Source organism: Gorilla gorilla, chromosome 10 (genome assembly GCF_029281585.2).
Source record: "Gorilla gorilla gorilla isolate KB3781 chromosome 10, NHGRI_mGorGor1-v2.1_pri, whole genome shotgun sequence".
NCBI classification, from domain to species: Eukaryota; Metazoa; Chordata; class Mammalia; order Primates; family Hominidae; genus Gorilla; species Gorilla gorilla.
In genome coordinates, this window is record NC_073234.2 from 109,980,309 (window position 1) to 110,001,862 (window position 21,554).

General features: G+C 43.8%; 1 protein-coding gene across 2 annotated transcripts in view; it reads right to left on the minus strand.

The window, feature by feature from the left end:
* Window positions 1–1,872: 1,872 nt before the first annotated feature.
* The window catches only part of TMCC3 (transmembrane and coiled-coil domain family 3), a 305,754-nt gene continuing 286,072 nt past the window's right edge, over window positions 1,873–21,554 (minus strand). For both annotated transcript variants that reach the window (XM_055357420.1, XM_019039410.4), the window contains exons 2-4: window positions 16,346–17,262; window positions 13,130–13,265; window positions 1,873–6,471 (exon numbers count right to left, since the gene is read on the minus strand). In XM_055357420.1, coding sequence (XP_055213395.1) covers window positions 6,169–6,471; window positions 13,130–13,265; window positions 16,346–17,262 — 1,356 coding nt within the window. In that variant the 3' untranslated portion in view covers window positions 1,873–6,168. The remainder of the gene's footprint in view (window positions 6,472–13,129; window positions 13,266–16,345; window positions 17,263–21,554) is intronic.

The following is a 21,554-nucleotide window of genomic DNA, read 5'->3' on the forward strand; positions in this document are numbered from 1 at the left end:
CTAAAAAGGCAGGATAAGAAAAACAGAGTCGTGAATTCTTCACCAGCCAAGACCTCACGAAAGGCTGGTGTGTCTGGGCTTCCATCCCACCCGCTGATACAGGCAGTCCCCTCTCAGCCGCGGCGCTGCTTCTGTGGTTTCAGTTACCCGCAGCCCACCAAGATCCAAATATAGCAAATGAAAAATTCCAGAAATAGGCCGGGCGCAGTGGCTCACGCCTGTAATCCCAGCACTTTGGGAGGCCAAGTCGGGTGGGTCACCTGAGGTCAGGAGTTCAAGAGCAGCCTGGACAACATGGTGAAACCCCGTCTCTACTAAAAATACAAAAACTAGCCAGACGGAGAGGTGCATGCCAGTAATCCCAGCTACTTGGGAGGCTGAGGCAGGGGAATCGCTTGAACCCGGGACACGGAGGTTGTAGTGAGCTGAAATCGCACCACTGCACTCCAGCCTGGGTGACAGAGTTGTCTCAAAAAAAAAAAAAAAAAAAAAAGGAAAAGAAAAGAAAAATTCCAGAAATAAACAATTGGTAAGTTTTCAACTGTGCGCCATTCTGATCTGGCAGTATCCTGTACTGTCGCAACTGGGATCTGAATCCTCCCTTTGTCCAGTGTATTTATACTGTGGACCAAGCTTGTCCAACCCACAGCCCATGGGATGCATGCGGCCCAGGACGGCTCTGAATGCAGCCCAATGCACATTTGTAAACTTTCTTAACACATTATGAGGTTTTGTGATTTTGTTTTAGCTCATCAGCTGTCGTGTTAGTGTATTTTATGTGTGGCCCAAGACAATTCTTCTTCCAATATGGCCCCGGGAAGCCAAAAAATTGGACACCCCTGTAGATGCTTCCCGACTGTGAGTCACTTAGCAGCTGTCTTGGTTATAAGATCAACTGCTTCTGCTCAAGTAATTTTTATTTTACTTTACTACAGTACATGGTCATAATCACTCTATTTTATTATTAGTCATTAATCTCTTACTGTGCCTCATTTATAAACTTTATCATATGTATGTATAAGAAAAATGGTATATACAGGGCTCAGTTCTATCTGAGGTTTCAGGCATCCCCTGAGGATAAAGGGGGAATATTGTAGGAATAGCGTTGGTATCTGTACTACTGGACTGGTTCATATGAGTTCACACACTGTGAAATCAAGTGCATTGTAGACACCAAAGCCCCAGACAAACTGGAGACAGTCCACTAAACTGACTGCTGGAGTCAGGCGTCTGCTCCCTCCTGTGCTGCTGCCCTGTGCCCACCCGGATTGGCATTGCCCTTGGCGTCTCATTCCAGCTCATGAAGGCTGTGCTTTGTCCTCGCCATCACTTCCCCTTTTTCAACACAAGGACATGTTTGCTAGCATCTTAGCGTGACTGTGAATAAACCACTCTTCCTTCTGCCGGGGCTCAAGCAACAGGCCACACGTCACCAACTTCCTACGATATATAGAAGACTTGAGATTCATTTAAAAATTGACTACAGGGGGAGAGGGGGATGAATAGATGGAGCACGGGGGATTTTTAGGGAAGGGAAACTATTCTGTGTGATACTGTAATGGGGGATACATGTAGTCATACATTTGTCCAAACCCACAGAATGACAACACCATGAACCCTAAACTATGAACTTTGGATAATGATGTGTGGCAATGCAGGTTTATCAACTGTAACAAGTGCACCATTCTGGTGGGAAATATCGCTAATGTGGAGGGGAAGCTATGCCTGTCTGGGGGCAGGGGTTATAAGGGAAATCTCTGTACCTTCTGCTCAATTTTGCTGTGAACCTGAAAGTGCTCTAAAAAATAAAATCTATTAAAAAAATTGGTCACACACACACATTTGCTACTGAGATGGGCTCCAACAAATGTGAAAATTTAAGAAATCTACCTCTTTATTTAACACCAAAGCTAACATCAAGTGTTTATTTAAAAAAATAATGGCACCTGCTTTGGATTCATTGATGACACCACAATGGGGTAAAGATCTACAGGGAATTTACAATTTTAGGCTGACATGAAACTAAGTAGTAACTCACAAAATGGAAATTCTGCAACAAGCCTCACAATAAACATTTCCAGTTTCTACTTTCAGAGTTGCTAACTACTGCCTAAACATATCTTAAACACAGAGCACGTTTTGTTGAAATATTTCTCTTAGGACAAACACAGTAGACATGCTTTAAATAAATTAAAATTGCAACACATAAATCATTCCTAAAACAATCAAGGTGCATTACTTTCTAGCTTCTTATAAATAAAACTGTACTGATTTCAGGAAACTATAGGTTAGTTCTGTTTCATATCTTTTTTTTTTAGCATCTTATCTAGTTTTGATGTGAATAAGCCAATTTCATTCTTTGCAGTGATTTATCTTTTTAAACCAACTCGTTCCTTTGTGCATGTGCTAACCTTAAAACACCTCTTCATATAAGCCCTGAATTTTAAGTGGTGCCATTTCTTCCTACCCCCAGCCCACTCCTCAGAATTACAGAAATATGTAAAATAGGTTGTTTAATCACACATGTTCATATGAATAAATATATTTAAATGTTTTTCCAAACCAATACAACTATATCTGGATTCACTGCAAAAACATTCCCATTCAATGCAAAATAATTTGGTACAATCCGACCAAACAAAAGTAATTAGTTGCCTGAGGGAAGCTAGTTCCTCATTATTACTGAGCCCATAATTAAACCTGATATGCTAGAGAAATGGCAAGGCAATAAACACAGAGTGGGGCAATATTTAAATGAAAACAAGAGTGACAGAGCTGGAAAGAGCGAAAACCACATGAATGCTAATTGACAGAGAAGGATAACAGCCTCACCGGCTGAAATGAAAGACGGAGTTTCGGAAGATTTCCTTCTGTGAATAGCTGACAAGGATCACGCAGGCAAAAATGCTACCGTTCCAAGCTAGAAACTTGGGACTAATCCCACGTTCATTGTCCAAACCCAGCAACGGAGTACTTTTTTGCTGTTTCACTATGGATTTCCATTTTTTTTTTTTTTGGCAGTTGGGGGTGGCGTGTTCTGGTTTAATCATATTCAAAGTTTGAGCTTGAAATAACCAACTCAAGACCCACAGGAGACTATGTCACCAGATAAACCCAGTGCTAGAATCCAATGTCCAGCATCTTCAACCACTCAGGAGTGTTTGCTGAGAGACCAGGTGGTGCTTACCCACCCAACAAGCACTTTCCATCTTTGGGTTTGCCCAAGATGTTTACCATAAATGAAAGGTGTGGGGAAAGGATTATAGTTGACACAAACATAAATTAAATATCCAATTCCAGCATATGTTACAGCTACATCACTATTTTTAATTGTAGTATTTCTAAAATGTCATTTAATCTCCTTACACATTGAAGAGAACAAACAGTGGGAGTGTTTATTCCTTAAGAGAGAATAAACTGCAGAGATTAAAAGTTTCCTTCGAGTGTATCATCTTATTAAAAAGTACAAAGTTTCATGAACTTTCAACAAGACTGCAAAATAAATATGCCAGGTAGGTTGAGCCTATCCAAGTGAAAACAAGGTTATTTGACATTTAGTGAGAGTCAATGAAAATATGAATTATTTCAAAGGAATTCATGATTCAGGTAGGAGGATTTAGATCCTACGGTATGTTAGAATAAAGCTAGTTTCTAGCAGATTCTGTTAACAGCTCCAGACTAGAGGGGACGGAGTGTGCTGCTTTCCATTCTCTTCTCTACTTCTGTCACTGGGGAGAAGATACACGGATCACAGGTCTGAGAAGTGTGCATTAAAGCACATTTGCTAGGCTGAGCACTGGAATGGTGTGGGCTGGTGTGAAAATGAAGCCTACGTCTTCTTGGACCCTCCCAGAGCCCTTCACCTCAAGGGTTAGAAATCTCTCCTTCTCTAAACTAACAGCAGCACTCAATCCCTGGTGTGTCCAAAGTGGTGCTTGGAAAGATTCACAGACACCAAGAGGGGCCCACCCAGGCCCCAGCTTGATTTAGGAGTGTAAGTTACACTCAGCACTCAGCCCACGCTGAGTCTGATGCCCACAGGTAAAGGGTAATGCTGGCCATCAAAATACAAAAGCTAAAGGAAGCACAACATTCTCTCTGCCTCCCTGCCTTGCACCTGGCCTCCTTATCTGTCTCCTAGACTTGAAAGATCAGTGTATACACATCAACGCAGTAGACCAGGGGGAGTCTGACAATGAAAGGAGAGACAGCCATGAGATCAGGGTGGGACTGGTAAGGGAGCTCTTCTCTGAATCCCAAATACTTTATCACCAAAGATTTCATGAAATGACATTTATTGTTCAAAAAAGCGTGAGTCTGGAATTAGTGGTGATGGTTGAAGAAGTTGTGAATTTACTAAAACCACTCAATTGTACGCTTACAAAAAAAAGCAAGCTTGAGCTGCCTAAGTCCCACTCACACACACTGGACTTGTACTAAATGCTCAACGATTCCATTCTCTCAGACTATGGAACATTCTGTCACATTTTTTTCCTTCAGGAGATTTCCCTAAGAAGAGCTGTTTGCAAAATATTGCACTTAATTTGAATCCAGGGGACCTGATGTCTTCTGGAAGAAAATGTACACTCACATGCCTTCCTGCCTGCGGCAGATGGCGGGAGTGGTGGGGCAAGGGGCTCAACAGCAGTTTCCATGAACATTGTTTCCATCTTCCTCTTTGTTATACACACAGAGACACAGATTTAAAGGAAAGTATCATCTGGGCTGAAGGTGGTGAATGGTATCCCCCAAACAGGGATGTGAACTTTTGAATGTTTTCAGCTCAGAGGCAGTATGGTCGTCCTAATACCTCAGGACTTATGTTCAGTGAGATGTTAAGAGACAGGTGGCAACCTTGGCTCAAACACTGGACTTAATTTATTTTATTCTTGCTAGCCTTTCACTTCTCAAAGACGATGCTCTCAATCTTCATCCAGGTGAATTGCTCCCACTAATCTAGCCACCATTCAGTCACACCCTACGTCCTCGTTTCCTCATGCTTTCAGCGTTCCGACACCTCAGTGCACTTTAACTTTAGAGGCTATGGTTCGGTTGTCCTTCAAGGAAAAAACTGCAACATGACCATCATTTGTTTTCATTTCCTGAGTAAGCTTTGCAGTCCCTCACAGACCTGTGAATAAGATGAATCACATAAAGTGAATCATATCCTCCAGGGGGGCTTATCACAATCAAGATTTGCCAAAAAACAGCCAGGCATGGTGGCTTGTGCCTGCAGTCCCGGCTGCTTGGGAGGCTGAGGTGGGAGGATCCCTTGAAGCAAGGAGTTTGCAACCAGCCTGAGCAATATTTAGCAGAGCCCTGTCTCAAAAAAGAAAAAAGATTTGCCAAAACACAAACCTTCAGAGTAGTGCTCACAGGATTCCAAATTAATGTTAAAGTCACAGTCTGATGAGGGATTTGAAAACATTCCTGCACACTCTGAAGGCTGGGCATTTGCTAGCCAGTTGAGACAAAATCAGCTGTTGGTTGCCTGGGTATGAGAAGGTGAAAGCCCCATTCATAAATCCCTATGCCTTCCCATTTAAAGTGTAACAAAACCCCTCAGGTAGACTTGTTGGATAACAGGTGTGTGATAAGATTTCCACGTTACAGGGTCATACACGACTGACTGCTGTGGACACTGAGTACATGACGGGACCTATGGTCCCCTGGAGACAAGCAGGGTGGATCACACGGGGACCATAGGCCACAGTGTTTAACACTGCCCAAGCCTGTGATTCTTCATTCCCTGAATCATGCATATCCTTGCTTTTTATAGGACTCACAGAAAACAACCATTAGCAATTGTGAAGCTCAATTCTGACAGAGACTTAGGAGAGAGACCTCTTTCTTCTGGATCACCAATTATGCCAAGGTCTCAATATACAGAGGTTTACCACGCTGGGCTGGTCAGGTGGGCAGGAAATCGGTCTGATTAAGGCAGTGAGCAAGGTAGGAGAGCTCTGAAACAGATTCGTGTTAACGAAGTACAAGGACTGAGTTGGCAACTGCTACCGAGTTAAGAGAATTGTAGTTATTTACACCACACAGCCCTAGTTTTTCTTACACACGAGTCCGCCCAATCATTCACTGTAAAATTTGGTAGTGTGCACAGAGTTTTCTTTAAAATAAAAACTTGAAAGAACTTGAAGGCAGGAACCAGTGGCTTCATCTTGGTATTATCATCCTTTCTATGGCACACAGGATATGGTCCCAGTTTTTACAAAATATAGCAAGAAGAGTCACGGCAAAGAAGGTGCCAAGAATGTGGCAGCGACTCTTCATCATGGGTGAGACAAACTTCGCGATGGTGGACACACACACTAAGATGACAGTCATGAAGGCCAGGATCACGTTGATGCACTTCCCCAGGAGAACTTTAGCATTCACGGTGTCTGTCTGCAGAGCTTGCTGCTCTTGCTGGTGGAGCTCCAGCTTAGAAATGCGAGTCTGGCAGGATTCCAAGGCTTCCTGTGAGCAAGAGGGAGAGCAAGGGTCAAACGGTGTTGGGATGGTGAGCAACACGTGAGTGCTCGCTCAGCTGCACACAAAAGCCCCAGCTCAGGAAGCCCAATGCCCAGGCGGCTGCGAATCCCCAAACTGATGATGATGGTGATAGACAAAGATGTGGAACAAGAATCCCAGGCTCATTTTCTCCTGTTGTTCATGAGTAGAAGAGCATGTGGATACAACCACAAAATACCATAAATGAGGAAGTATGGCTAAGTTTTTTGACTTTACCTGTTTTTTTTTGAGACGTAGTCTTGCTCTGTCGCCATGCTGGAGTGCAGTGGTGTGATCTCAGCTCACTGCAACCTCCGCCTGCTGGGTTCAAGCAACTCTCCTGCCTCAGCCCCCCAAGTAGCTGGGACTACAGGCGCGCACCACCATGTCTGGCTAATTTTTGTATTTTTAGTAGAGATGGGGTTTCGCCATATTGGCAAGGATGGTCTCAATCTCCTGACCTCGTGATCGGCCCCACCTCGGCCTCCCAGAATGCTGGGATTATAGGTGTGAGCCACCATGCCCAGCCGACTTCATCTTTTTTTTTTTTTTTTTTTTTTTGAGACAGAATTTCACTCTGTCACCCAGGCTGGAGTGCAGTGGCGTGATCTCGGCTCACTGCAACCTCTGCCTTCTGGGTTTAAGCAATTCTCCTGCCTCAGCCTCCTGAGTAGCTGGGATTACAGGTGCACACCATCACGCCTGGCTAATTTTTGTATTTTTAGTAGAGACAGGGTTTTACCATGTTGGCCAGGCTGGTCTCAAACTCCTGACCTCAAGTGATCTGCCTGCCACGGCCTCCCACAATGCTGGAATTACAGGCGTGAGCCACCATGCCCAGCCTGACTTTACCTATTTTTGAAATAAAGTGATATAAAATATTGGTGCCTGTTGGTGCCATCAGGGACAAAGCAGAGAAGGAGGGAGGTTCCACTTTGTGACTACTCCACCTTTCAGCCAAGGAGTGTGTGGGATCTCCAATGGCCAGTCCTTATTTCCACCGCTCAAAGATTTGTGTCCATCAGTTAGAGATTGGCGGAGGAAGGCGAGAGAAGGGAGGGGAAGGGACTGGGGCTGACTGTGGGGCAACTGTGCTTTCACCTGCTCTCCGAACGCGGTGTTACTCAGGACACCACCTGAGGCTATCTCCCTGGATCTCATCCATGCCAAGTCTTCAATTACTAAGACACAGATGGCTACAAGCATATCTCTAGGCCAGTTCTTCTTCTGAGATTGACTCACAGATCTCCGTGCCTCTTTGACATCTCCATCAGAGCTTCTTGAAAGCACCTCAAATGCAACACGTACAAATGTGGCTTCATGTATTGCAGCTACCCAACACCTGCAGTCAACCCTGTTCCCTTCCAGTGTCCTTCTTCTCAGAGTACAGCACCATGATCCACCCAGTTCCTCATACCAGAAGCCTAATGGGCATACCCTGATACCCTTCTCATCCAACCCGTCGCCCAGCCACGGAGGCAACATCCAGTTTCTACCTCAATTGGTCCGGTTCTCTCTCCACCCGGTCAGCACCCCAATCTAAGTCACCAGGATCTCTTGCCTGCAATAACCTTACACGAATTTCCCTATACACCCTTTTGTTCCCCACCCTCACGAATCCATTTTCCACACAGCCACCCAAGCGGTCTTTTAAGGATGCATATTTCGTATCACTCCTTTTCATAAAACCTTTACAATCTTTAACATGGCCTTCTGAGGCCTTGCAAGGCCAGGTTCAGCTCCCTCTCCTCCCTCACTTAATGACTTCATGCCAGCCGCTTGCCCTGTCACAGTACTCTGGCCTTTTCTAAGTTCTTTTTTTTCTTTTAAGAGACAGGGTCTCACTCTGTTGCCCAGGCTAGGGTGCAATGGCACAGTCAGAGCTCACTTCAACCTCAACCTCTGGTCTCCTGCCTCCATTCCTCCTGAATGACTGGAATTACAAGTACGAGCCACCACACCCAGCTTTATTCTAAGTTCTGAAAAGGAGCATAGACTCACCTCAGGGCTTCTGCATATTCAGTACACTCTGCCTGAGACATGTGCCTCCCCCACTCCATCCCTTCTTCACCCGTGGATCTCCCACTCATTTTTTAGGTCTCGCCTTGATTGCCACATCCCTGGGGAAGCCTTTCCTGATCCATGAAATGAGATCAAGTCTCCCTTCAGCTCTCCTCCCCAACCACAAGACATACGCTGCCTGAGGACAGGAACTAGCCCATCTTGCATTTGCTGTCCTCTCCAGCACAGAGCCAGCGCCAGGCATGCAGCACGTGCCACACACTGGCTGAATATGAAAGAGACAGCTAGGTGCCAGTAAGAGAATGTGAGGCTTGATGGGTACAGTGGCGCATGCCTGTAATCCCAGCATTCTGGGAGGCCGAAGTGGGTGGATCACTTGAGATCAGGAGTTCAAGACCAGCCTGGCCAATATGGTGAAACTCCCTCTTTACTAAAAAAAAATACAAAAATTAGCTGGGCATGGTGGCATGCACCTGTAATACCACCTACTCAGGAGGTTGAGGCAGGAGAATCACCTGAACCCAGGAGGCGGAGGTTGCAGTGAGCCGAGATCACGCCACTACACTCCAGCCCGAGCAACAGAATAAGACAGTCTCAAAAAAAAAAAACAAAACAAAACAGAATGTGAGGCTTGAGAGAGAAACCTTCAGGCCTGCTGGGTGAAAAGGATCTAACTAGAGGTAGTACAATGTGCCCCTCTCTGTTCTAACTCATTTGCCAATCTGTGTTTGCTCAATTAAAATATAGTCACCTTTTCAGGTTTTAAACAAGAATAATGGCTCCAAGATTGATTTGCTTTTCTTCTGCTGAATAACTCTATGGGCCAAAGAACAGGTTCTCTGTTACTATAGTAACTTCTATTATACTAGGCTACCAACGAAAAGGATAAAACTTCTTCAGATCTTACATTCTAGAAAGTGCTGGCTTTCAACAATAACAGGCATGTACTAGAAATCATGTGTTCTTTTCAACTACTTGGGTCCAAGGCTTCCTCTATTTTAGGCATAACACAGAAAAGGTGATGGAACAAGACAAAAGACCAACCTTTTAGGAAAATCCATGAATCTTTGATTATAAGATGAATTACATGTACAAATAGACCGATCTTAGGATTGTCTTACAACTGCTGTCAATTTTTTTTAACCAAAAGAAAAATCCAAGAAAATTAAGGGTGAATTCCAAGGAATTTGAGTCACAGCAGCCAGAGTATTCAGCCCCACAATTTGTGGTACTTCCTTGCATCCAGTAATTAACTTATTGGGGATGATGACCATAAAAAGGGGTTATCTTGAAACATTTTTAACTGGGAATTCAGGGTTTAAAAAACCACTCAGTTGTTTAAAACAACAAAACCCTGACATCCCTGCAGGCAACAGCCTCCCTGTCTCTGGCAGCCCATTCCCTTTGTGTAACCGTGCCTGTAAGAACAAAACAAATAAGAAAAAATGATGAAGTCAAAAGGCCCAACTGCCAGAAGCCCTGAGGATTGTGGCTACTCCTAGATGTAATAAAAAGAATGGACAGTATTTATTTTTTGACTGTTTACTATGTACCAGGCAAAGATTTCAATACTTTACATGATTATTCCATTTAATCTTCCTTGACAACCTTTTGAGGTAGAGTTCATTAATATTTCCATTTTATTAAGGAGGAAACTGAGGCACAGAGCACTAACTCATCCAGGGTCACACAGCATATGTGAGGAGGGCCAGGATTCTAACCAACGTGACAGGGAAGACACTCCAGTCATTCACACAGATGTCCTCTTTGCACTTCTGAGTGAGAGATGAAACCAGAAAACGTCGAAATGAACCTCTCTGGATTTTTAAGTTCCCTTTGTGTGGTCCCTCCTTCACCACTAAAATATGTTTGTTAAAACACAGAAGAACAATATTAACCCAAACTATCCCCTATATAAGAAAACCATGCATTCAGATACCACCCAGTGACACCCGAAACATGCTCTAAAATAGAACGACTTCGTGAAGCAATTGTACTGTTCACTTGGCAACATTTTTATTTGTTTTTTGGAGACAAGGTCTTGCTCTGTCGCCCAGACTGGAGTGCAGTGGTGTGATCACAGCTCACTGTAGCCACAAACTCCTCCCTCGTCAGCCTCTCAAGTAGCTAAGTTTATAGGCATGCCACCATGTCCAGCTATAATAATTAAAAAAATTTTTTTTTCTAATTATGTTGGCCAGGATGGTCTTGAACTCCTGGCTTCAAATGATCCTTCTACCTCAGCCTCCCAAAGTGCTGCGATTATAGGCATGAGCCACTGCACTCGGCCCACTTGGCAACATTTAACATTTAAATGGGTTCAAGTTTCTCGAATAAGCCAGTGGTGAAGCAAACTCTCTTAATCTAGAACAGGGCCAGAAACGTCCCAAGTGTCTTTTGAGATGCGGTCTCTGGGGGCAGAATTTCCCATCAGCTCTGATGTGTTGGTTCCCAGAACTGTCCCAAGTAGGCATCTGGGATTAGCACAGGCTCAGCCCTCAGCAGAGTGGAATAAAAATGCGGCCAGTTGAAACTCCAGGTCACACACTGCAGGATAAAGCGCTATCTTTATGTTTAATTTTCTCCCTCGTAAAGTGGGGCTTGGACTTACAGCCTTCAGCCTTCCTAGAGCTGGAGAAAATTACTACTGTCCACAGAGAAAATTCATAAAAATGAAGCTGGGCATTGCTTGAAGAGTACTTTTTTAAGAGACACAGGGCCTCACTCTGTCGCCCCCCAGGCTGGAGTGCATTGGCACAATCACTGTAACCTTGAACTCCTGGGCTCAAGCCATCCTCCTACCTCAGACTCCTGAGTTGCTGGGACTACAAGTACACACTGCCACACCCAGCTAATTTAAAAAAAAAGTTGTTTTTAGAGATCGAGGGACCTCACTATGTTGCCCAGGCTGGTCTCAAACTCCTGGCTTCAAGTGATCCTCCTGCCTCAACCTACCAAAGTGCTAGGATTACAGGTGTGAGCCACCAGCCCTGGGCAATTTTTTTTTTTAAGGCAATCAAGGAGCCTGGGGTTGTTTCACTACGTGCTAGGATCACATTAGGAAATACTGGAGCACAACTTTGTTTATATTGATCCCATTATCCTTTCCTTCCATCCACCCAGATCCTACCCATTCCTTCCAGTCCCGCCTTCTCTAGGACATTCAATTACATTCCTTCCTTAAGGGTGACTTGCAAGACCTTGTTTAGGCCACTTAACCTCTCTGTGCCTTGGTCTCCATATCTGAGAAGTGGGGATAATAACAGAAACTACTTTAAAGTGTTGCTAAGAAGTAAATGGGAAAAAAAGAAACCTGTGAAGTGTTTTGCTAGTATTGAGCACACAGTATGTATCGAAGTGCTTTAATTTCTTACAAATACGAATGCTATTATTAATTAATTAATTTATTTATTTATTTTTTGAGACAGACTCTCACTGTGTCGTCCAGGCTGGAGTGCAATGGCGCGATCTCGGCTCATTGCAACCTCTGCCTCCCGGATTCAAGCAATTCTCCTGCCTCAGCCTCCTGAGTAGCTGGGACTACAGGTGTGTGCCATCACGCCTGGCTAATTGTTTGTATTTTTAGTAGAGATGGGGTTTCACCGTGTTAGCCAGGATGGTCTCAATCTCCTGACCTCGTGACCCAACCGCCTTGGCCTCCCAGAGTGCTGTGAGCCACCGCGCCTGGCCATGTGAATGCTATTATTTTACAGATGAGTGAATAGGCTCAAGTCTTACTCAGGGCCACACAACTGATATGGCAGACGTGGGACTGAACGTGGAAATGTTTTGCCACTAAATGACTGACTGCTCCTATGGTCCACAGCTTGCCAGGCACCACATGGCTAAATTTCTGTGGCTCACAGAGTCCGTGTCGTGTAAATTGGCCAATGGTTGTGCTGTCTTGAGTTCTTTGGCAGTTGCGCTATCCCACACTCTCCACCTAGGCAGTGAGCTTCTTGAAGCCAGAGATTGTCTCCTATTTTTACATTTTACAGTTTCGGTGGTGAGGGGCTTGGGGTGGATAATAAATACTTGTTAATTGATTTAGGCATAAAGTATAAAGAATATTGTCTCTTAGCCAGGCATGGTGGCCCACACCTGTAATCCCAGCACTTTGGGAGGCTAAGGTGGGCAGATCACTTGAGGTCAGGAGTTTGAGACCAGCCTGGCCAACATGGTGAAACCCCGTCTCTACTAAAAATACAAAAAAATTAGCCAGGCATGGTGGCATGTGCCTATAGCCCCAGCTACTCAGGAAGCTGAGGCAGAAGAATCGTTTGAACTCGGGAGGCAGAGGTCGCAGTGAGCTGAGATCACCCACTGCACTCCAGCCTGGGCCACAGAGCGAGACTCACCTCAAAAAAAAAAAAAAAAAAAGAAAGAAAACGAAAAAAAAAAGAATATTGTCTTTTTACTTAGTAATGTCTATAACATGAACTAGTGGGGTTAACGTGGTGCAGATAAAATGTTTGTGCAGAGAAAACATTTTGTGCCATGTGCCAGAAACACTCTAGGACTTAGGCATAAACATTTAGACTGTTAAATGAATTAAGGCCCGGGAAGAGCCCAGGCCTGTGTCTAATCACAAAGGGAAAGGTACCTGGATGTCCCGTGAGCGCTCGTAGGCCTGGTAGGCCACCTTCTCCTCAATGCTGGCCAGCTCCTGCTTCAGGTTGGCTGTCTCATGCTGATGCAGGTCCGTCAGGTCATGCAGCTGGTCCTCCAGTCGCTCATACCTTTAAAAGAGAGAAGCCGATTCCCAGTGTGACCTTTCACAGCACATTGTGGAACGATGTCCTTTTTATCTTCCTGCGCCAGTACATTTTGGCCTGCTCTCATTCCCTGATGGGCTGTTTTTCTAAAAGAGTAAGGCTAGCTGTGGGAATTGAGCTTTTGGATAACACTGAGTCCCAGCTCTGGAAAGATCCAGTCTCTGGGGTCTTGACTCTCTGTCCTTGCCACTGAAGGTGCACACGGGTCAGACTAGCACCTTAGCTAGCTGCGGTGACCTCAAGATAGAGCTCATCAGCTGATGCATTTGCCAGGGCCAGGCAGGAGACAGGGCTCTGTGGGATCCTGCTAAAGGAGGGCCAGGACCTCTGGTGTCTGTGGTGCCTTTTCCCTATTCTGCCCTGACACTGCTGTTGGGGTTCATGGCCAGAGAGCCCACAGGGAAAGCACCATGCTTTTAGCATCACCTTCTACTCTGGGGTCAACTCTACTATTTCCCAGCATGCAAACACGCACTGATTATGGATTTCAGCTCTTGGAACTTAACTGACAATACAAAATTAAGCTTATTACAAATTATAGATGGTTCATCATGCAGTGTTTCAAAATGTCCAAATCTAAAGGAACAGAAGTATAAAGATTCTCATTCCTGTGCCCTGCCCCTCTCACTGAAGATTATTTTTCTCATATTTGAAACCTTAGCTGGGTGCAGTGGCTCACGCCTGTAATCCTAACACTCTGGGAGGCCAAGGCAGGTGGATCACCTGGGGTCAGGAGTTCGAGACCAGTCTGGCCAACATGGTGAAACCCTGTCTCTACTAAAAATACAAAAATTAGCTGGGGGTGGTGGCACGTGCCTATAATCCCAGCTACTCGGGAGGCTGAGATGGGAGAATTGCTTGAACCCAGAAGGTGGAGGCTGCAGCGAGCCCAGATCGCGCCACTGCACTCTAGCCTAGGCCACAGAGCAAGACTCCATCTCAAAACAACAACAACAAACAAAACAAAACAAAACAAAAAATCTTATACTGTGTATTTTGAAACAGGATGTACTGTTTGGAGAAGATGCATTCATAAGACTGGAATGACTTTGATCAACGCCAATTTCAGATGCTTACACAGGTCACCTGACAGAATCATTTTATAAACAGGACCAAAGAGCTTCATCCAGATTTAATGCTTATTCTCAGGCATGACTTCTCAGATGTCAAATGCTGCTACTGCTGTGAATAAGCCTTTAAAGGTCTCTTCAGTAATACAGGTGGTGACTGTAACACGCGGGTCACAAACGTAACCACAGGACAGATGCAAACAGAAACCGTCCTGAACTCACATAAATAGGGATCTGTAACTTGGGAGAAAATGTGCATCTAGAAAGTGCTATATCCCAGACTATTTCGATAGAATTGACGTTCATACTCTGGAAAAGCTGTGACTTAAAATATAATTCTTGTGTGACAAAGATTCCAAAGATGCATATGGAAACAAATTTTGTTTCATAAAATTGGAGAATTGAAAAGGCCACATTTCTAAATTAATACAGACATAAAATCATACATCAATTATAAAACATAAGTAAACTAAATTTAAACTTTTAATGTTATAGTATGTAATAGGCATTTTACTATTTTATCTACATTTTTAGAAGTTAATGTATTATTAACTTTGACTAAAAAACTTTTGAAGTATCTCTTTATTGGAAAAAATGGGAAAAATGACCTTATATTTGGGCTTACACACTTTGTGTTAATAAGTTATAAGCACCTAAAAGCCAGCCTACAAAACATCTACTTTAAAATTACCTAATATAAGTCAAAGGTTTTGAATGTATACTTTAATCTTAAGATGACTTTGGAAAGTTCTTTATTTTACTTTAGAGTAAAAAGTTTAATGAGCAAACTACAGAACATAAAAAAATACATTACATAGGCTGGGCGCAGTGGTTCATGTCTGTAATCCCAGCACTTTGGGAGGACAAGGCGGGCGAATCACCTGAGGTCAGGTGTTTGAGACCAGCCTGGCCAATATGGTGAAACCCCGTCTCTACCAAAAATACAAAAATTAGCTGGGCGTGGTGGCGGGGTGCGTGTAATCCCAGCTACTCGGGAGGCTTAGGCAGGAGGATCGCTTGAAACCAGAAGGCAGAGGTTGCAGTGAGCCAAGATCGCACCACTGCACTCCAGCCTGGGAGAAAGAGTGAAAACTCCATCTCAAACAAACAAACAAACAAACAAACAATTACATAAGGACTTCAAGACTGATGTGCCAAATAAAATTAACTTTGTTGGGTAAGGAGTAAGTGTGTACTTGACAGTTGTTATGGAAGGAAATCAAATATAGATCTCTGAATTAGCATAATGACACTATAACGGAAGTCTACTGAATCAGAATCTTAAGATGCACGTGAGTTGTTGCCTGTATCCGATAATTTAAGGACTCACACATAAATCCTTCTCTAATTGTCAGCTAAAAGCCACAAATTATAAACTTAGAATCATGAAGGATGGAAATTATTGGGTATCCCTTATCTGAAATGCTTGGGACCAGAAGTGTTTCAGATTTTGATTTTTTTCAGATTTTGGAATATTTGCATGTATATACGGAGATACCTCAAAAATGGGACCCAAGTCTAAAGACAAAATTCATTTGTTTCCTATGCACCATATACACATAGCTTGAAGGTAAAAGTGTACCATATTTTAAGTAATTTTGTGCCTCAAGTTTGTGTTAAGTATTTATTTGTGGAATTTTCCAGTTGTGGCATTGTGCTGACACTCCAAAAGTTTCAGATTTGGGAACATTCTGGATTTCAGATTTTTGGATGAGGGATGCATCAATACATTAGGGATGTATTGATTGCTAAACGCCCTTTAATCCATATCCATATTTATTGAAAATGTAACCATAAGGCATTCTCATTTCAAGCAATCTCTCTGCAGTAATTCATCCTTTTAAAAGAATGCCACACCTATCATGTACCCACTAAGTATCCGTGGTAATAAAAAAGTTTTCCAAATGAAAAAATAAAATAAAATAATAAAAAAATAAAAAATAAAAAACACGCCAATGGAATACTTTGAAATACCTGTATCTTTCCTCTTGCAGGGTCTGAGAAATAAAACCATATTCTCTCTTAAACTGCACCTTCAGTGCCTCGATGTCCTCAGCCAGCTGAGCTTGGGTATCCTTGATCTCCCTCAGTTCCTCCAGGATCACGGCGAGCTTGCCCTGGCTGTCCAGTGTGCTGGCTCCACCAGCCCCAAACGACTGGTTTCCGTTACTGTCGGCCGAGCCTGACGTGCCACTCGAACATTCATCATCACTGCCATACTTGGGTTTGTTCACGATGGTAGCGCTGCCCCCGTAGGCCCTGGCACTCGCCTCTGGCCTAAACTCCTCTAAGGAATTTTTCAAGTGAGCAATGTTGTCGGCGCTGCCAAACTTATTCCGGATCAGGTTGGCAAACTCTCTGGACTTATTGAAAACAAACACAGGTGGAGTAAGTGAGACCCCTGGCATGCCTGATTTGCTGCTCTCCATGCAATGGGGGGCAGTTCGAGATTTCACGTGGGCATCTTTCAAAGAGCGATGTATATCCTTCAGGTGGTCTTTGGAAATGTCCTTTGAGCTCCTGGAGGCTCCATTCTGCTCGATCTCTCTGAGCTTTCGATGATACTGCTCTAACTTCTTCTGCAGCTGGGCGATGGAGTGAGCTGATTTCTGATTCTTCTTCTCAAAGACTTGCTTGATACGTCCCGCCTGCTGCTTGTCCGCGTTGTTCACTAGTTTCAGATACTCCGCAACATTCCCATCGCGCGATGTTTGCTCAATTTTTATCTGCTCTGTTACCTTTAGAATTTTTTGCTTCAGGCTGTCTGCAGTGAGTTTGACCTTGTGGAAGTCCAGGATGCCATCCGGGACATCAAAGTTGAGGTTGGTGTCTGACCCCCCTCGGCGTATGTTCAGGGGCAGGCTTAAGGTATTCATGTCATGACGTTCTACCTGAAAGAGAAAGGAAAGAAGCACATTAAAATTTGAAGTCAAAGAGATAATTACTGTGACAGAATCTGTGCACATACAAGATACATACATTAAGTCCCAGTTTTTCGAACTACAAGTGTCACGGGATAAAATCCCCCTGCTGTCCCCTCCAGTTGAACATAGGGGCAGCCTGGCTCCTTCCTGCATCCATCTACACTAAGTAGCTGTGAGACTCAGATCTCCCAGGGTATCCACTTTTTTTGTGTGATGAGACTGTAACCTGGCTCCCAGGGTAGAAAACGCAAAATAGAATGAGGTCACCAGTCAGTCCCAGTCTCCCAAAGTGCCCAGGTAACTGGAATGGCTGCCATACCACATTCACTGGGAACTTCGCCACTATGGGGAACGCATCCAACTCAGAACTCACTCACTTGATAGAAGGAGAATCTTTTTTTTTTTTTTAAAAAAGAAAGATGGGGAAAAATAGGGAAAAAGATATGAGCAGGTACATCCATCAAACAAGAACATTATTTTCTTAATGGAATCATTAAATAGATGTGATAGAATAATATGGTACAAGATCAACTTTAATAATTGGGTAATACAACAGTATTTAGATATGGAAACAACCCCAAACCACACCACAGTGATATTAAAAAAAAAAAAGGCAGGGGCGGGGGGCGCTGCTGGGCGAGATGGCTCACACCTATAATCCCAGCACTTTGGGAGGCCCAGGCAGGTGGATCACCCGAGGTCGGGAGTTTGAGACCAGCCTGGCTAACATGGTGAAACCCCATCTCTACTAAAAATACAAAATTAGTTGGGCATGGTGGTGGGCACCTGTAATCCCAGCTACTCGGGAGGCTGAGGCAGGAGAATCACTTGAACCCGGAAGGTGGAGGTTGCAGTGAGCCGAGATCACACCACTGTACTCTATCTAGACTGGGCAACGGAGTGAGACTCTGTCTCAAAAAATAAATAAATAAAATAATGAGAAAACTAAGACCACATAAAATAGTTTTCTCACTCAAGGGCCATTTAGGGAAAAGAACTGCAAGGTAGCATTGAGTTTCCTGGTGAAGGGGGTGGCAAGTTTGTGCTCTAAAAGGAAAAGGCAGAAGTAGACCATATCCCAGGGTCTATGGATGCCTCTCATGGGTTGTCTCACTTCACTACCACGCCAGACAAAGAACATGCTAGATTCATAAACATGTAGAAACCAAGGGTTAAGGCCAGGATTTGAATCCAAGTCATCCTAACTGTAACCCTCTTTCCATGTCAGGTCACTCCATTGTTGATGTTCCTGGAGGATGAAAAACAGCTCTTTGTAGAGTTCAAACACAATCTACAAACAAGTCTAAAGATCCAAACTGAAGCATCTCATTTGTCAATATCCCTTTGATTAGATTAATGACTTGATATACAGTCTTAATAGAAATCAAATGAGAAGCAAGACAATATTCAGCATGTTACCTTTTTTTTAAGGAATTAGTGGGCTGACAGCAAAAAAATTAGTAAAAAATTAATGAATCTCCCACTAAGTGGTATGGTTTGGATCTGTGTCCCTATCCAAATCTCATGTTCAATTGTAATCCCCAGTGTTGGAGGTGAGGCCTGGTGGGAGGTGATTGAATCATGGGGGCGGATTTCTCATGAATGGTTTAGCATCATCCCTCTGCTGCTGTTCTCATGGTAGTGAGTCCTCCTGAGATTTGGTTGTTTAAAAGTGTGTAGCACCTCCCCTCTCTTGCAGGCATCCTCCTGCTTTCGCCATGGGAAGTGCCTGCTCCCGCTCTGCCTTCCACCATGAGTAAAAACTCCCTGCAGCCTCTCCACAACCAGAGCAAGCCATGCTTCCTGTACACAGCCTGCAGAACCGTGAGCCAATTAAACTTCTTTTCTTTTAAATTATCAGGATTCAGGTATTTCTTTATAGCAATGTGAGAACAGACTAACGCTCTAGGTGATCCAGACTTGAATATGGACCATATCCAACAACGGGTATTAACACTTCACCACGTAATAAATCCTGCCCAGTGCTTTATTCCAGAGGAGGGAGCACAGCAGCACAGTGGGACACCATCCTAGATGGGCAGGTCAGGCCTCCTCCACAACTTACAAACATTCGTTAGCATTAGCTCTTAGCCCCTCTCTTCCAATGCACAATTTTGTCATGAATGAGAGACACTGGTTGCTTTATCTGGCAGAGGAGCACCATATAGGAAAAGCTGGAGGGAAATAAATGCCCAATCACTACAAGACTAGAAAACAGGATATATGAAAAAAGGATAAAAAAGCTGTGACTTCAGCTGGTCAAGAGGGAAGGATGGGGATAGGGAATAAAGAAGGTATACAACAATCTTTAAGTCCTAGAGGGTCGACCACAGGAAGCTCAAGGAATCTAGTATCTGTGGCTCATTAGTGGACCCAGGAACAGGTTCAAATTATAGCAACAGAGAATGCATGAAACTTAGAAAATGTTTATTTTGGGCAGATGGGTAATTAATGGTAACTGTACAATCACTGAGGCTAAAAATTTGATTTTGCTGGAGATATTATATCTGATCATGCTACTCTATGTCTTAGAAACTTCCTTTGGCTTCCTAATGGCTACTAAATGAAATAATATAACCTGGCATATCATTTCATTTAGCAGGCATTAGGAAGGACCTTATAGGGCTATAAGGCCCTAGCCCACCTTTCAGGTGTCACCTCACCTGAAGGACACCTTAAGAATATCTTACAACCTAAATTCCCAGAATGTATATGAATTTTCTATGGATTTTCTCATATGCATGATATTCACAATGCCTGCCACCCATTTACTTATGCTTATCAAAATCCTACATATTCTTTAAAACCCATTTCAAGGGCCAGGCGCAGTGGCTCACGCCTGTAATCTCAGCACTTTGGGAGGCTGAGGCAGGTGGATCATAAGGTCAGGAGATCCAGACCATCCTGGCTAATACAGTGAAACCCTGTCTCTACTAAAAATACAAAAAAATTAGCCAGGCATGGTGGCACGTGCCTGTAGTCCCAGCTACCCGGGAGGCTGAGGCAGGAGAACTGCTTGAACCTGGGAGGTGGAGGTTGCAGTGAGCCATTGCACTCCAGCCTGAGTGACAGAGCGAGACACCGTCTCAAACAAACAAACAAACAAACAAAACCCATTTCAAATGCCCCTTCTGCCATGAAGCTTTTCCCAGTCCCAGTGGAACGCCCCCTCTCCATTCTGTGACACGCCTGTTGCTCTGTGCTTGTCTTGTGGCACTTCCTGACTCCTCCTTTGATCACCACCCATGCACTTTAACCCCCTGCAGACTGCAAGCTCCTTTGGGGAGGCATGATGTCATAGCTGTACCTAACTTGAAGTTCTCGTACTTCCCTAGGAGGCTGTCAATAAATGTTTGTCTACTGAACCAAAGTGCCATCATTCTTTATTCCAAGGAGTCTGCCCTGGAATCATTTAAGACACCTTTCCATTGAGCCAAAAAATCACCTCAGAAGTTCTGCTCGCATAGCCCTGACAATTCCAGGTGAAGATGGTTTCCCAATACCTGGATAATAAATCCGGCACCATTTGAAACTGATTCAACTAAACAGAGATTTTTTTCCGAGTATCAATGTGCAACAAGATACACAAATACAAATAAGGACTTTTAAACTTTAATTGAAGCACAATTTATACTCAGAAAAGAGCACATGTAATAAGTACAAAGTGAAATAAGTACTCAATGAATTTTTACAAGCTGAACACATTGTGTGACCAGCAGCCAGTTAAAGAAATAGAACAGAAGCCTCCCTTGTGCCCTCCTTCAATCACAACGACATCACCTCCACCTCCAGGGGCAACCATGATCCTCACTTCCAACCGCATACATTAGTTTTGCCTGTTGTATACATGTATTCTTCTTGTCATTTTTCACTCAGCACTGTTTGTGAGTTTCATAAGAACTTGGTTTTGCCCTCCTGGAGCTCACAGATAAGACGAGATGAAGTTATTTAAAATCTGGTTGGCATTCTCTATTGAGAAGTCCACAACAACATCTAGAGGTAGAAAGGTTTTCATACTTTACCTTACCAAACCGAGCAGTAAGTAAACACCTGTTCTTACTCCTTTAATTCTCAACTGCACCAGGGCTGGTCATCCAACTCTGAGTCTCAAGGCAAAGCCTCATGCTCTCACAGACCTCTCGTTACAGGACAGCCTTGTATGCACAGGAATGTTTATGCACAGATGGCCAAATGACTTTTGGCTTACTTTATGATTTAACAATGCTTGGCATGTTCTCAAGAGTCCAGGTTGGCGAAAG